Source organism: Brassica napus, chromosome C2 (genome assembly GCF_020379485.1).
Source record: "Brassica napus cultivar Da-Ae chromosome C2, Da-Ae, whole genome shotgun sequence".
Classification (NCBI taxonomy): domain Eukaryota; kingdom Viridiplantae; phylum Streptophyta; class Magnoliopsida; order Brassicales; family Brassicaceae; genus Brassica; species Brassica napus.
The window spans coordinates 21,516,139-21,533,172 of NC_063445.1; the positions used below are offsets into that span (position 1 = coordinate 21,516,139).

A 17,034-nucleotide genomic window follows, 5' to 3' on the forward strand; every position below is an offset into this window, starting at 1 on the left:
CTTGCGAGGGGTAGAAACGTAAAAAAAAATCCGTTTTTTTGTTTGGTCACAAGGGGATAGTTGTAATTTCAATAGCCTTTTAGGTTACTTTTGCCTTTGACCCAAGTTGGGATATTGTTTTGGTTTGACTCCAAGTTTTAAGTCACACTTGGCAATTCTCCCTTCTAAAATTAGTTTGACGTGTCTCTTTAATTACTACATAAGAATAGTAGATTATCTGAATCATGAAAAAACCAAATATCAACAGTAGACTAGCTAAGTCATGAAACGATAACATTAATCAAATAAATGACTCAACTAAATCAGCACTATAATACCACCAGTGCATCTCCAAAGAAAGACACCTCAACATTTTTGAACTGTTTAGAGATGACTCGTCAATAAATGAAAAAGTTAAGTAACCAGTAGAAACAAAACAAATTTAATGTCACTTACAAATCATCATTCAGACTTCTCATTTACTCTCTTTAGTATTTCTTTTTTTAATATTTACTTTATTATCGATCCGAAACACGGGAATAACAATGTCAAATTACAAGCTTCATTCAACCAAAGTGTCCTAAATCAAACATAGCGCACTACAAAAAAAACAGGGGATTCTGATGGCCGAAATCGTTAGAAATTCGTCGGAATCGATTCCGACGAATTTCTGACGAACCAATTCGTCAGTATCATTTTGTCGGAAAAAAGTATTCGTCGGAATTTCGTCAGACCTTCCGACGACTTTCTGACGAATACCGAGAAACGTCATTCTGACGAACTTCCGACGATATTACGATGCGGACACACGAGACCAGAGTTCATCGGAAAAACTATATACCGACGGAAAACGTTCCTCGGACTATACCGACGAACGTAGTCCTCGGAAAATACCGACGGACTATGGTTCGTCGGAAGATACCGACGAACAATGGTTCGTCGGAATTTTTCGAGGAACCCTCTCCGTCGGTATTTTCCGACGAACCATAGTCCGTCGGTATAGTCCGACGCCCTCAATTCGTCGGAATATATCAATTTTAAAAACGAATTAATTTTGCATTTATATATATTTTTATGTTAAAAATTAATTAATAAATAAATAAAATCTGAAATTAAAACTAATAATATTATAGAATTTAAATTCATACAAACCGAAATAGAAAAAAACATTCAGAAATTTTAAAATTCATACAAACCGAAATAGAAAAAAAACATTCAGAAAGTTTTAAGAAGCAGAAAAAACTAAGAACTCGAAGACATCAAACGATCTAGCTTCTGCATTATCTCGGCGTTGAACTTCTTCTGGGATGCCAACTCAGCAAGGATAGTGGCATTCTCCGAACGGATAGTGGCATTCTCAGAAACGATAGTGGTGTTCTGCTCCTCCAAAGCCCCAATCCGTTCATCTTTGTCATGTAGCTCCTCGAGAATCATGGGATTGACATACGAAGCTTGCGAAGAAGATGCCGGATACGAAGAAGCACGGTGGACCAACCCAACTAAACGGCCTCCTTTCCTTTTAGGAACAGCCTACAAAAATATTTAAAGTTAGTAAATAGGGACAAGTTAGTAATCGACATTATAAAAAAAATTACCTTTTCAACCATCTCATTTATTTGCAATAGGGACAAGTTGGTTGAAGCTCCCGTAGAATCGCCGTCATCAGAGAGAGGCTGAGATTGAGATGCTATTTCAGCTTCCACCAAATCAACGACACCTTTGATCACGAGGTCCTGAATTTGACCCGTCTTCTTGTTAGTGTGAGCCACCGTAATGAGTTGGAGACGATCAACGGGATTACCGTCATTTGCTTCGATCTAAAAAACCGCCATTATTAGCCAAAGAATATATAAAATATTTATTTAAAAAATATAAAGATAAATAATAATAAAAAACTTACAAGTTCATCCTCCTTAGTAGACATAGAGCAAACGCCGAGGTTGTGCACATACATACCTTTCCCTCCACGATCGCTCTTCCGGTACTTAGAGTTCATAGAAGACGTCTCTGCAGTTTCTTCCTTCTCCCAATGAGCTATCAACTGCTCCCACACCGTCTCGTTGATGAACCGTGGCCTCTTGTTCTTCTGCCAAAATGTCTTCCACGCGTTCATCTGCTTCGTATAAGAGTCCATGGCCTTTTCGTTGAATTTCTTACGGACTGTTTCCGTGAAATCGGAGTGTCAGTTGAACTCTTGCTACAAAACAAACATAATTTAATAAGTAAATATATTAAAAAAAAAATGAAGAGTTACTACCGCAAACTGACGAAACCACAACTCTCGTTCGTCGGAAGGGATCACACTCCACTTTGAATATCCAAAACGGAGCATCGAGTACATCATCTGGTTGATGCTCCTGCTAATGCCATTTCTCGACTTGGTGAACCTTTAAAAAAAATATAAGTTAGCAAGTTAATTAATGGAAAAAAACATAATGCTACAAATAAAAAAAATACTAACCAAGTGCTATGTCCTCGTCGTGGGTTGGGTTGGAGAACCATGAGATGCTCTCGACATGGTTGTTGAACCAATAGTTCAACTGGCATGACCCCCGGATCCTGTTGAGCAGCAGCGGGAGGGGCAGCGGGAGCTGGAGCGGGAATATATGCGGGAACCGAGTTTTGTTCGTGAGACGATCCCGATGCACGGGAACTGCTCACCGAACTACGTCGAAGACGGGCTTCGCGGCGGGGTTCATCCTCGGACCTAAAAAAAAATTAATACATCAAAAATCTTTTCAAATCATTTCTATTTTTAATGTTTTCATTTATATATTTACAAAAAGTTTTATAAACGTTTTAAAAAAAACTATTAAACTTTTTATTATACATAGTTTATTACTGGAAACTTATAAAAAAATATAAAAAATTTAAAAAATTTTATTATACATGATTTATATATATATGTATACAAAATTATAAAAAAATTATAAATATAGAAAAATGTTGTTAAATATTTTTAAAAACGTTTTATTATACATAGTTTATTACTGGAAACTTGAAAAACGTTTTAAAAAATCAAAAAACGTTTTAAAAATAGTAAAACGTTTTGAATTTTAACAAAAACACAAAATAATTCCAAAAACAAACTAAAACAACAATCCAAACAACAATCCTAACTTATATATCCTAAACTATCCATTCAATCCTAAAATTTTCAATCAAACAACCTAAAATCTGAGATCTAACTTCCAAAACCCTAAACAATTGAGATAAAACAAGGTTGTGATGATTCTTACATGATTTGGGGTTTGGGGAAGAGATATGAGGGTGAGAAGAGGATTCGCCGGTGATGGGAACTCGAGAATGGCCGGAATCGCCGTGAGAGGGAGAGAAATCGCGGAGAGGATTGAGAGAGAGGCGGAAATAACGAAGAAGGAAGAAGAAGGGTAATTATATTTAATGTTTCCGACGGACACGGGTTTGTCAGTATTCCGTCGGGATAATTAAATATATATACCAATTGGCGATTCGCGAAAATTTTCACGCGGTTTGGTTTTCCCGGGTAAATTGAAATTCCGACGGAATTGGTGTCCGTCAGTATATTCCGACGGAATACTGACGATCTTTTCCGACGGAATTCCGACGACTTAGTGTTTAGGGTGTTGATTACAAGTTTCAAAATGCAAAATCCAAATCTTTGATAATATATATAGTATTTGCATAAAGATTTAACAATAAAAATATTTTTATAACACGATTTTACACAACAACATTTTTTGTAGTGTAAGATTAGATGAATATGATTGTATAAGTATATGAGTGTTAAGATGAGATGTTATGAAAACAATGATATGCATACATAAATATTTTAATGAGTTTTTATATTTGAACGGTTGCGATCTAATACTATACTAAACACTAGACAAGTTCGTCGGAATGTCGTCGGTATATTCCGACGAATTACCGAGGACATTTCCAAACTTCAATGAAACCCTTGGTCATCGCTATGTCGTCGGTATTTTGCGAGGGATTTCCGACGGACCAATTAAAAAAAAAAAACTAATCAGAATCTTCTGAATCTTCATCAAACTCCCCAACCTCAGCTTCTGGCTCCGAATGTACAACAGCATCAAGTCCAAACACAATCAAATTCTCAACGAGTTCAACATTTGCCAAATCTTCAACTGCCTGGGTGTTGCTGGTAGACTCTGATTGCAATGGTTCATCATCATCTGAAGTTCCATCCACTCGTCCTCTTGGGTTGTTTTGCGTTACAGTAACACATGGATCGTCTCTGTACGTCACCCGAGGGTAAATGATGTAGCACACCTATACATATCAATTATACAAGTATTAGTAAAATATATAACATTAATTAATTATATTGGTAAAAAATTATGAATAGATTGACATACCTGATCAGCTTACGAACCAAGAATGAAGAGATCATAATATTGAAGTTTCCGCCGCGAATGAACTGATGTAACACCAAACGCATCAATCTTCACTCCTCTATCTGGGGTGGTGTCATACCAATCACAATAGAATACTATACAACGCAATCCAACCATTCCAGGAAATTGGATTTCCAATATTTATTTTATGTTGCCGTAGTAGACATCGTCAACGGAAGAAGATGAAACACCATCATCATATGTTGTCTTAGAATGACCTTTCCTTGTGAATGCATATCCTCGCGTACAAAATTTTGGATATGATTTGACCACATAGTTTGGTTCCTGCACAAATTCGCGTATCCAATCATCAAACACAAAACCTCTGGCCAAACCATCATTCACCTATAAATTAAAAACATATATGATTGAAAAGTTAATTAGTTTATATTAAATTTAAACTACTCATTTGCATAGGGTAATATGATATATGACTCACATAACTACGAAGCCACGCAGCAAATCCGTTATCTCTAAGTTGTTGAAGCTCATCTTCTGTTGCATGCCTGTGAGTCATACGCAACTCCGCCATATATACACTATATACAAAAATATTATCAATATGAAATAAATTTATTGAATATTAATCTAACAATAAATGAATAAATATTTTTACCTCTCATATTGTAGAACATCTTCACAGTTGGTGAGCAAATATGTTTGCAAATGAGCGTGCTCAGTGTCCGTAAGTCTCCGCTTCGTGAATTTTTCACTAAGTCGTCCTATTTCCTTGAACATGCTTGGGACGGTAACATGATATGTTGCTCTCTCCACTCTGCCATCATGCCGAGCAGGTCTTCGGTGTTTTGTATGCACTTCTGGTGGAAAATAATTTTCAGTAAAGATTACAGTTTCTTCATTGATCACCTGTGCTACTATAGATCCTTCCACCCTGCTTTGATGTTTGACCATCTTCTTCAGATGATGCATATAACACTCACAAATATACATCCATCTGTACGGCACATGACCACCAAGTTACAATTCTCTTGCGAGATGAATAGCAAGATGTTCCATTACATCAAAGAATGATGGAGGAAATATCTTCTCAAGGTTGCACATGCTAACTGGTGCGTTTGTCTTCAAATTATTAATACCCTCTTCAGCCACTACTCTGCTGCATAAGTCGCGGAAGAAAAAACTTATCCCTACATAGATAAAAGACATAATTTTCATAAGTATTAAGTTTATATAAGCATAATTGTTAAATATAAAAATAAATTAATTGTAAAAATATAAGATACCTGCAATTACTTCATGAACATTACGTGGCAATAATGCTGAAAAAGAAAACGGAAGTAAGCGCTGCATAATTACATGACAATCATGACCCTTCAAGTCAGTAAACTTTCCTTCGCTTCTATCAACGCAGTTCCCCAAATTTGAAGCATATCCGTCAGAAAATTTCACTTTATCTGTAATCCAATCAAATAACTCTTCTTTTCTAGCACCATCCAGCCGATAAATGGGAAAAGGGGCCGTACCGTTCTCATCAACGTGAAGTTCAGAACGATCACAGATATCGACTAAATCCAACCTTGACTTCAAATTATCCTTCATTTTACCTTGGATGTTAAGGACTGTGTTCATCAGATTGTCGAAGAAGTTCTTCTCAATATGCATGACATCTAAATTATGCCGCAATAGATGACTCTCCCAATATGGCAGATCCCAGAAAATACTCTTTTTGTGCCAGTTATGTAGCTCTCCAACCGCACTGACTCGAATGTTTTCATGTCCACCTACATCTGGCGTCCTTTCTGCATCAAAATACCTAAACTGCTTCAACAAATCTTTCCCACTAACTTCCTCAGGTGGACCATCAAACACCTGCTTGTTCTTCGTAAACGAAGTCTTAATCCTGCGGTATGGATGATCAGGAGGTAGAAATCGTCTGTGACAGTCAAACCAACACGTTTTCCTTCCGTTCTTTAGTTGGAAAGCATCTGTGTCATCTTGACAATATGGACATGATAGCCTCCCATGTGTTGTCCATCCATATAACATACCATATGCTGGAAAGTCACTTATTGTCCACATAAGTACTACCCGCATCTGAAAGTTTTCTTTGCACGAAACATCGTATGTCTCAAAACCATGCGCCCATAGTTGTTGCAACTCATATATCAGTGGTTGAAGAAACACATCTAGTGATCTTTTAGGATGATCTGGCCCGGGGACGAGAATTGAGAGAAACAAAAACTCTCGTCGCATGCACAAGCTCGGCCGTAAGTTGTACGGTGTCACAATAACTGGCCATAGAGAATACTGTCTTCCATGCTTTCCAAATGGGCTGAAACAATCAGTAGATAGTCCAAGATAAACATTTCTTCTCTCTTCCGCAAATTCTGGATATGTTGACTGGAAATGTTTCCAAGCCTTCGGATCTGAAGGATGTCTAATCTCACAATTTGTGGAATGCTCTGCATGCCATCTCATTGCTTTTGCTGTGCGCTCACACTGATACAACCTCTTAAATCTTTCCGTCAAAGGCAAATACCACATTCTTTTGAACGGGATCGAAACTCTTCCCCTCATCTCCTGATAACGAGGTTTCCCACAAAATTTGCATACATACCGTGTCTCATCCGCTCTCCAGTAGATCATGCAGTTGTCAATACATACATCTATCACTTCATACGGTAGTTGAAGACCGGCAACAAGTTTCTGAACCTCGTAGTATGAACCCGGTGCAAGGTTATCCTCAGGCATACCTTTGACAAAATCAGTAATCGCATTCATACATTCTTCAGCCAAATTATAGTCTGTCTTAATACCCATTAATCTAGCTGCAGATGATAAGACTGAATGACCATCTCTACAATTTTGATACAAATGATGTTTTCCTGCATCCAACATGTCAAAAAATCTCCTAGATTCGGGATTTGTTTCTTCCCCTCTATAATGATCATGTACCATCTGCTCAGTACCTACACCATAATCTATATCCGTTCTAGATTCTTCTGACCTAATATCCGGCTGAAGTTCACTAACATGCTGAGGTTCGCTAGTACTACCATATTCATAACCAGTTTCCCCATGAAGGTTCCAAACTTTATAATTACGTGAAAACCCTTTCATATACAAATGAGTCCAAACATCAAATTCTTTTATAACTTTATTATTATTGCAAGTAGAGCAGAGACATATTAACATACCACTTTTTACATCCGGTTGCTGTTGAACAAGCCTCATGAATTCTCCAATCCCTTGAACGTATTCTTTCGTAAGCAAATTGGTGTTGGGATCCAAATGAGGTTTATCCATCCACGAACGATAATAAGCTCCTGAAGACATGATTTTCACGGAATTGTTATGACTAAAGAGAATGAAGAGAGAATGAAGTGTGAATGAGTTGAATGAGGAGGGGTTGCATTTATAGGAAATTGCTTACAACCATCCGACGACTTTCCGACGAAATTTCGACGGATGTAAAGCAGTCCGTCGGAATACCGTCGGTATTTTCCAATCTCAAACGGCTATAAAACGGTCATATATATTTGTCGGCAACGGTCACATGGTTCGTCGGAAATTCGTCGGAAAATTCCGACGGAATACCGACGATGGTAACGGTTATATCTGTTAATCGGAATGTCGTCGGAAGTTCGTCGGTATATTCCGACGAATTTACGACGACTACAACGGTTATATGTTTTATCGGAATGTCATCGAAAAGTCGTCGAAAAATTCCGACGAGCCATGTTTCGTCGGAATTCCGTTGGAAATGGCCGACGAAATTCCGACGACTTCAAATTTTTGGTTTTCGTCGGAAATTGGTCGGAAATCCGTAACAAATGTCCGACGACATTGAAGTCCGTCGGAACCTCCGTCGGAATTCGGCGTGTTTTCTTGTAGTGGCGGGACTAACTTCGCACACCCACTAAACGACGCCATCCGCTACACCGATCCGGAATCCGTAGAATATCATACACTGTTCTCAGCCGTTGATGTTAATCAATTGAAGGTGGAGTTTACCTCGATGCCTCAGTTGTCGGACTTCTCATGACATCGCCGGAGTAGCTGGTATTCAATGATCTCTTGAAGCTCGTAATATTAACTGACGCTTAATCTGTACACCGGTACAAGAGAGATAAGGAAGCAAACTGTGAGGGAAGCCGACAGGTCCTCGCTAAACCGCTGGAAAGACCGAGGATATGACCGTCATGAGTCGGGACTGCATAGACTGCACAACCACCAGAGAAAGGACGGGCAGCAGGGGAGACAATTCCAGCCTCAAAACCTTTTAGTTCCTGCAAAGAGAGGGAGATAAGTCGGCTAAGATGAACAACACGCTCGCTTAGCACCGGGATAACCTATCACTGCTCAGGCCTCCTCGCCATTCGCAAACCCGGCAGACTGGATCGAGAGCACAAACAACAACCTATCACTGCCCAGGCCTACTCTCTTTAGTTAGTTTCATGGCACTAACTAATTAAGTCAAAGTAAAATTGATATCTAACAATTATGTTCCCGAAAGGTTGGTTTACCTCTCTCTTTTTTTGTATATTGACTCTTTTAATGTCTTATGTGAATCTATTTGATTACGGCAAAGCCGTTACATGTGAGAAGCCACATTTTTCTGTGTTCAAACACGAACAAGACCAAGAGCGATATGCATATAGAACTACGTACACGACACATAAATTTTAGATCGTCTTTGCTTCTTCACTAAACACTTTTATTTTAAGTATGTGCGTCATGAATTTTAAGAAGCTGGCGTAAAGTTGCAAAAACTCTATCATATTCGTTAGCTATCAGAAATCAGGTTGATGCTTTATATAGGAATGGAATTTGTGTGATGAGTATGTGTGCTTGCTGAAATGATAAGTTGATGTTTTGTGATAATGATGTATGATGAAGGATACTGAATATTATACACTCACTTATATTGAATTCCTCATCTCTCCCTCGATGATAAATTTTTGTTTGTCATTAAATAGTTATCTTTAGGCTTCTTAGATCTGTCTATTTCAAATATGGTCAATGTAAATATTGCAAATACCAACTACTCGTATAAAATCTTCAAAGAGTTAAAGAGTGTAACAAAACCAAAAGAATTAAAAAAGGAATAATCATCATTTATACTGAAAATTTTACCTAATAATCATACAATAAGTAAAAGCCAAATATTAGCATCAGACAGAGGGTCCACATCCTCTAATTTAATCAGCCAATGAGGTAAGATTATTTGTCCACGTCACAATCAGTCTGGGTTTCGTTTTTTAGTTTGTGATATGATGGGCCTATAAGTCCAAACCAATTGAGTATTAGAGCCGCGTCACATTCAATTTGGGGTTCGTTATTGTCTTTGTCATACAATGGCCTCATAAGCCCAAACCGCTTGAGAATCGGAGCCGCTGAATCATATCGGTGAAACAGCTCGAACCCTAATCATATGTTGAGTCTTCTCCCTTCGACGACCCACGCTTCGTCGTTACCGCTTCTCCACTAATCGTCGTTCAATTGACACGAAATTAAATCTCTGTGCAATCAATCCTCCGAGAATCACATTTATGGATTCCTTTCGACTTCCTTCATCTGAGATCCTTTCTTCATCTGAGTTCTTTTATAGCGATCTTCTCAGCTCGATTTTATCACAAATTAAAACAATTCTCTCAAGCGATGAAATCCAGCAGCAACACCTCTGTTTCCGGCGACCTTATCTCCAAGAAACGAAACGGCAAAGGAAGTGTCTCTTCCGCTGAGCCGATCAACCGTACCGACCAACCCCGTGACTCTTCCGCCAAGGCTGTCTCTGTCGTTTCCATGTCGAAAAAGTCAAACGGCAAGGCTGTTCTGTGCTCTGATGTGCCGATGAGACATACCGGCGGAAACAGTGTTTCCTCCGCCAAAACCCATGAAGTGATGTTCTTCAAAGATGTCAGATTTGGTCCACAAGAAGGCGAGCTAAGGTTTCGTCTGATCCATTTTTGGGAAGCTCGGAACCCAATTAAGAAGGTGCTTATTGGTATAGAGATGCTACTTATTGATGAACAGGTGTATTCCGACATCTCTGTTCGCTTTTTTTTTTAGTTATGCTTGGTCGATAAGTTTACTCATAGACGTTGCTTTCTTAACACCAGGGTACTGTGATCCAAGGGTTCATCCCCCCAGGAAGGATTGACACCTATTTGCCACACATGATCGCCGGTTCCATTTACAGACTCACTAATTTTTATGGGTCTAGGAGCAAGACTGTGTACCGGGTTGCTGAACCAATTGTGACTATTACTTTCTCATGGACCTCTGTCCTCTCTGTTTTTGAGGACAGTTCGGTTCATTTTCCTGAGGTCCGGTTCCGGTTCAATGGGTATGAAGAGTTTGAAGCAGGCTGTGACCTCGGAGGGGATCTTTATGGTAAGCTATCAACTGTTTTGTTGTTTGTCACAGGTTTTGGTTTGAATAGTGTTATGTTTTAGTCTTATTTGTATAGACTTGAATTTATGGGTTGACATTGGTTTGATTTGGCTGATATTAAGCTTCGGTTTTATCTGTTTAGACTGGAATTTATGGTTTGTATTGTTTGTCATTGGTTTTGGTTCGTATAATGTTATGTTTTAGTCTTATCTGTTTAGACTGGCTTAAGCTCTATTATTTTCTTATTGCAGATTACGTTGGTCACATCAAACTGGTGGGTGAGCAGGCTCTGACTGCCGGTCTTGTGCTTGATGAAGTCGAGATAGCTTCCTCACGGCGTCTTATGGTTCATCTCCAGACACATGAGTAAGTTATACCCAGAGTTTTCAATCTATGCATATATCGTTTCGCTTATCACATGTGTTTCGGTTTGTTGCAGTGGTCCTATGGTGAAGCTATACCTATGGGACAAGGCTGCTACAGACTTCTGTGAGAAGTTTAAAGCGCATAGAAACACTCCGAGTGTTATTCTAGTGACTACTGTAAACCCGAAATGGTTTGGAGGTTAGTATTACCAGAATTCTGCTTATATGGTTTAGAGATGTAATTAGGATGCTTGAGTAACTTGAATTAGACGCATTATGTGTTGAGTAATCAGTTTTTTAAAAAACTTTATGATGTAGTAGTTTATTTTTGTATGTTATGCTAACATTTGTTGTTATGCAGGCGCTCTAACTCTCTCCTCCCTATCATCCTCCCGTGTGTTTCTCGACTTGGACGTTCAACCAACCAGAGATTACCTGACTTGGTAAGCACTCCTGTGTTGAACAAGCATTATAGCTTTATCTGACATTATTTTAATTTTTTGCTGATCATTTTCAGGTTGGACTCAAACACAGATGTTGCCAACAGGGTTAATCCCGACATTGTGACCAAGGCAGAGACGGTTACAATAGGGGATCTGTTCTCTTACATCAAGCATGAAGGATCAAAGGTACAATAATTCATACTTTATCACATTCTTGAACTGGTCTTAGTTGTTTATACTATTTTATATTACTATTACGCAAGGTTGCTTGGTTTGAGTGCACAGCCACTATTGATGATGTTGTGCATGGTTCTGCATGGTATTATATTTCATGCGGTGGGTGCAAGACGAAGGCGACAAAGGGGCATACTACGCTCATGTGTAAAAAATGTGGGAAAGCTGAAGTTACCGGTGTTGCAGAGTAAGAGTTATAGTTTTGTAAACTCACATGTTCTGGCACTCATTGTCATTGTTCCTCTGTCACAGGTATCTTACGAAGCTCTCTGTCTATGATAAAAATGACCATGGGTTTTTTGTGCTTCTCGGTGACGCTGGGCGTGAGTTGACTGGGAAGCCAGCATCAGAATTGGTTGAGAGATATTTTGAGGTGATTGTAAACATGTCTTCCATACAGCTTACGAAATGCATTCTCATAAGGTTTTTTATTAATGATAGGCCAATGAAAGCGTAGGAGATGATCACATGGTCCCGGTGCCACAGGCTCTAATTGATACCATTGGGCAAACTCACACTTTCATTGTGAAGGTTTCAAAACACAATTTGGATGGCAAGACCCGATCTTTGACTGTTACAAAGGTGCTCCCTCTTGAAGCTGCAGCAGCTGATGGCAACTTAGAAGAAAATGTGATTGTTTCTGCTGTCGAGGAGACCTTACAGATGGGCAAGCGTGTGGATGGTTCTTCCAGTGAGCATGAGGGATCCACAGATGCAGCGGTGAAAAGGAGTTTTGATGGGGATGAGTCAGAAGAAGCTAAGCGTGCCAAATGTGGCTAGCAAGTTTTAAAGGCTGAATTGGTTTGCTAATAGACTATGCTTTATTCCATATCACTTTCAGACGTTTCTTTATTTTATTCACTTTCAGACTTTGCTTTGTTTTGTTTCACTTTCAGACTTTGTCTTTGCAGTATTTTATCTATTTTGGTATTATTATCTTTTGGTTATAATTTGGATGATCACCTATCGATTTAGGTTATAATTCACTTCTAGACTTTGCTTTGTTTTTTTTCACTTTCAGACATTGTCTTTGCAGTATTTTATGTGTATTATCATTCATTGTATTATCATATTTTGTTTATAAATTGGAGGATCACCCAATTTAGGTTAGAGAATCACCTATCGATCCATTATATAAGTCTTTACAAATGTTATCAAATTTTCATGCTTTTCTCTATTCCATCTCCATTTTAAGCTGTTTAATAATTAACTTAAGAACAATGGAAATATGATACTAAACAATACTACAAAGTTGTAATATTTCTACACAATAGAAATGACTAATACATCTGCATATGTGTAATGCAATCTACCCAAAGTATCCTTACGTAATATATAAACATGGAATCATTCATATTGAATTTCTTAAAAGTTTCACATCTTTTTATTAAATAAATATCTACAAAATAATAATTACCAAATAGATTATAGCTCCAAATTAAATAAAATTTTTGCAAACACATGATGAACAAAAAAAAAAAAATGATATAATAAAATAATAGAAAACTATTACTATTTTCATAAATAAAGTATTTGAATTTTTAATAAATCTTTTAACATGATCGCTACAATCTTAATAGAAACTTAAACTATGTTTACATATAAAATAAAAACTAATGATATTCCTAACAAAAAGTTTATAATTTTCCAGAATCATTTCACTCTAATTTATCCAAAAAAAATGATAAAGATGGATGGTGATAGTGGTTAGCCAATTAATTGTATAAACACATCAACTACATTTATAACTAATTTTTGTAAAGAAATCAAAACTCACACAATTTTATCAATACACATGATATTATTTCTGCTTAGTTCATCACCAGCAATAAATTTCTACTTCAACAAATCAATTGATTACATAAAGCATTTCAAAGGGCGAATAAAAAATCATGTAAAAGCATGCATCAAAGAGTGACTTTAACTTATGCATCATTCGGATTATTATTCTCTTTCCCACATGACTTGATGCCTAGATTTATTTACATTTTAAACAATTTTGTCATTGTTTTTTTTAATCTCTATTTTTATATAAAATGTAAAACTTAATTTCTGTCTTTCAATCTTTGCTAAGTAATTTAAATATATAAAGAATAAATTAAAATACATAATCCGCGCGTAGCGCGGACACTGGAACTAGTTAAACTTAAAAGAGTAATGAAACAACTGAATAGCAAAAAACATGAATGTTAAAGCACGTTTTTTTTTATAACACCTGATTATTATTAATGAACTTGTTCCGAACTTACAAAGTCTCTGTGTAAGTAATGAGTTACACAAGAAGGAACATAATTGTAATAATAAAATCTATCATTTCCTGGTAGCGATTGCTTGGCCAACAAGTCAGCCACTTGGTTAGCATCTCGGTGAGTCCATACAAATCTGACTTCCTCAAACTGGTTTTTCCACCAGTTGATATCACGCATCCAGTTATAGGTATCAAACTGCATAGTTTTTTAATTTAAAATATCAATTGCCTTCTTGCAATCTCCTTCTATTATCAAAAGCTTCACTCCTCTTGTCCACGCGTGCTGCATTGCAATTAAAATACCTTGTAGTTCACTCTCAAGAGCGTTGTTAACTCTATTCCCAGTGGCTTGGCCTGCGCCACAGTATTGACCTCGATGATCTCTAAAAATCCAACCAGCTTTACTTTCAATTAGATTATTGACGAAAGAGCCATCAGTATTACATTTTATCCATCCTGCCCTGGGTCTCTTCCATATTTTCCTGCGAGAATGATTCACATTGCTCTGTTGTCCCGGAGTCAATTCTTGAGTATGGACATTGTTATCTCGCCATTCTTTTGCATCTTTTTTTGCTTGCTGCAGCAGAACTCTCCACGGTACGTGTTTTGTCTGAAATATAAGGAGATTTCTACTCTTCCATAGTCTCCACAGAATCCAAATGGGTAAATCGTGTAGGTGAGTCAAAGTTGTAGATGCACTACATCTGATACATTCTTCGATCTTCTCCTCAAACGAAGTCGTGGAGCTATTGATTATTAAATTTGACACTCCTGAGGCTCTCCACATGGCTTTCGCATAGGTGCAATCAAAGAAAATGTGTTGTTCTGTTTCTTCTCCCTGACAGCATCTTTTGCATTGTGCATCATTGATTATATGTCGCCTTTTGAGATTATAGCTTGTAGCTAAACTTTGTGAAGTCATTTTCCATAGAAAGTGTTGTAGCTTGGACGGGATCCTTGTCTTCCATATCTTCTGTTTGAGTAGTGTATTTCCAGGTATTAGCTGAATTATCGGATTAGTTGGTAAGTGTGTACTAAGCCAATATCCAGATTTCACCGAGTATAATCCATCTCCATTGTATTGCCATCCCAACAAGTCTAAATTTGCTCTGGAACTGACCTTGAGATTTAGAATCTTTTGAACATCTTCATCAACGATGACCATACGAAGCCTGTTTTCATCCCATCGACTTCCATCTGTTGTCAAAAGTTGATCCATTGTGGAGAATCCAAAACCATTTCCATTAGATCTCAGGGGTCGTGGTGGATGACATGGTATCCAAGGGTCAATCCAAGTGCTGACCGTTGATCCATTACCAATAATAACCCGCAACCCTTGCTTGACTAAATCTCTTCCATGTAAAAATGATTTCCAAGCATACGATGCCTTCTTTTTGAGTACCGCAGTAAGTATGTTTCCGTCTGGAAAATACCGAGCCTTCAACACTCTAGCCATTAAACACTCAGGATGCTGCATGATCCTCCAAACTTGCTTTCCCAGTAAAGCTTGATTGAAATTTGCTAAATCGCGAAAGCCCATCCCCCCTTCTTTCTTTGGTAGACAAATCTGATCCCAGGAGAACCAGTGAATGCTCTTCTTATCTCCTGAACTCCACCAGAAGCGAGCTAATATTCCATTAATTTCCTCACAAATTTCTTTAGTCAATCTAAAGACATTCATGGAATAGATAGGCATAGCTAGAGCAATTGCTTTAAGTAAAACTTCTTTTCCTCCATGTGATAGATATATCTGATGCCATCCTTGTGTTACTTTCTTGACTTTTTCTATAATGTATGCAAACATTTCACTTTTTTTTCTACCAAATTGCTCAGGTAGTCCAAGATACTTGCCCATTCCACCATCATTGTGTATCCCTAGGATGTTTCTCATTTGCGTCTTGACACCTTGTGAAACCTTACTCCCAAAAGTAATAGATGACTTCGTAAGGTTAATAGCCTGACCAGATACTTGTTCATATAACTCTAATATCTTTTTAAGTTGCGTCCCTGATCTTGCATTAGCAAAAGAGAATAACAAAGAATCATCTGCAAAGAGCAGGTGGTTGATGGCTGGCGCTTGATTTGATATTTTTACGCCTAGGAGTCTCCGACTGAACTGAGCCTGATTCATTAGGTGTGATAAAACTTCAGCACACAAAATAAACAGATACGGTGATAGAGGATCTCCTTGTCGTATGCCCCTTTGCGGTGTGATAAAACCCTCTGGTGATCCATTGATGAGCACAGAAAAAGTAACTGAACTTATACACTTCATAATCCAGGTAATCCACTTATCATGAAATCCCATTCGCCTCATTTTTTCTTCAAGGAAATTCCATTCAAGCCTATCATAAGCTTTAGTAATATCTGTTTTCACAGCCATATATGATTTAGATTGTCTCTTTCTGACCTTTAGACTGTGGAACACCTCATGAGCAAGAATGATATTATCAGTAATCATTCTTCCCGGAATGAAAGCGGCTTGATTCTCTGCAATAAGGCCAGGAAGATGCTTCTTCAACCTATTCACCAGGACCTTAGAAATGATTTTATAGGCCACATTACATAATGCAATAGGCCTAAACTCAGTCATACCAGTCGGAGGATATACTTTTGGAATTAAGCAAAGATGTGTGTGATTCAGTCGACTATCAAGATTGCCATTATCAAAAAACTGAATAATCTCGGAAATTACGTTCGGCTTAATCTCCTCCCAATAGTTATGGTAGAAAATAGCAGAAAAACCATCAGGCCCTGGGGCTCTATGCCCTCCAATGTCAAAGATAGCAGCTTGGATCTCTTCCTCTGTCACTCTAGCAATTAGTTCTGTATTTACTTCATCTGTTACTCTTGCCTGGAAACCTTGAAACACTTTAGAAAAGTGTGTTGAAGGATCCGCTGTTGATGAATAAAGTCTCTGGAAATAGTCTTCCGCCACTTTAGCTATGTTTTTGTGGCCTCTCTGTATAACTCCATGATCATCTTGTATAAAGGTGAGATTCATTCTGTTT

General features: G+C 37.8%; 1 protein-coding gene across 1 annotated transcript; it reads left to right on the plus strand.

Annotated features, from left to right (window-relative positions):
- Positions 1 to 9,998: 9,998 nt before the first annotated feature.
- On the plus strand, positions 9,999 to 12,555 carry LOC125582241. The gene is made up of 9 exons (XM_048748835.1): positions 9,999 to 10,373; positions 10,460 to 10,733; positions 10,985 to 11,099; positions 11,173 to 11,297; positions 11,460 to 11,541; positions 11,616 to 11,727; positions 11,805 to 11,962; positions 12,028 to 12,148; positions 12,217 to 12,555. Exons 1-9 carry the CDS (start codon positions 9,999 to 10,001, stop codon positions 12,553 to 12,555), a joined length of 1,701 nt encoding a protein of 566 aa, XP_048604792.1.
- The last annotated feature ends 4,479 nt before the right edge of the window (positions 12,556 to 17,034 follow it).

Bases quoted from the DNA above. Each gene is read 5' to 3' on its own strand.
- LOC125582241 (XM_048748835.1), top strand. From the start codon at position 9,999: ATGAAATCCAGCAGCAACACCTCTGTTTCCGGCGACCTTATCTCCAAG. The intron at 11,542-11,615 runs GTAAGCACTCCT...GATCATTTTCAG, and splicing joins ACCAGAGATTACCTGACTTG to GTTGGACTCAAACACAGATG. The intron at 11,963-12,027 runs GTAAGAGTTATA...CCTCTGTCACAG, and splicing joins GAAGTTACCGGTGTTGCAGA to GTATCTTACGAAGCTCTCTG.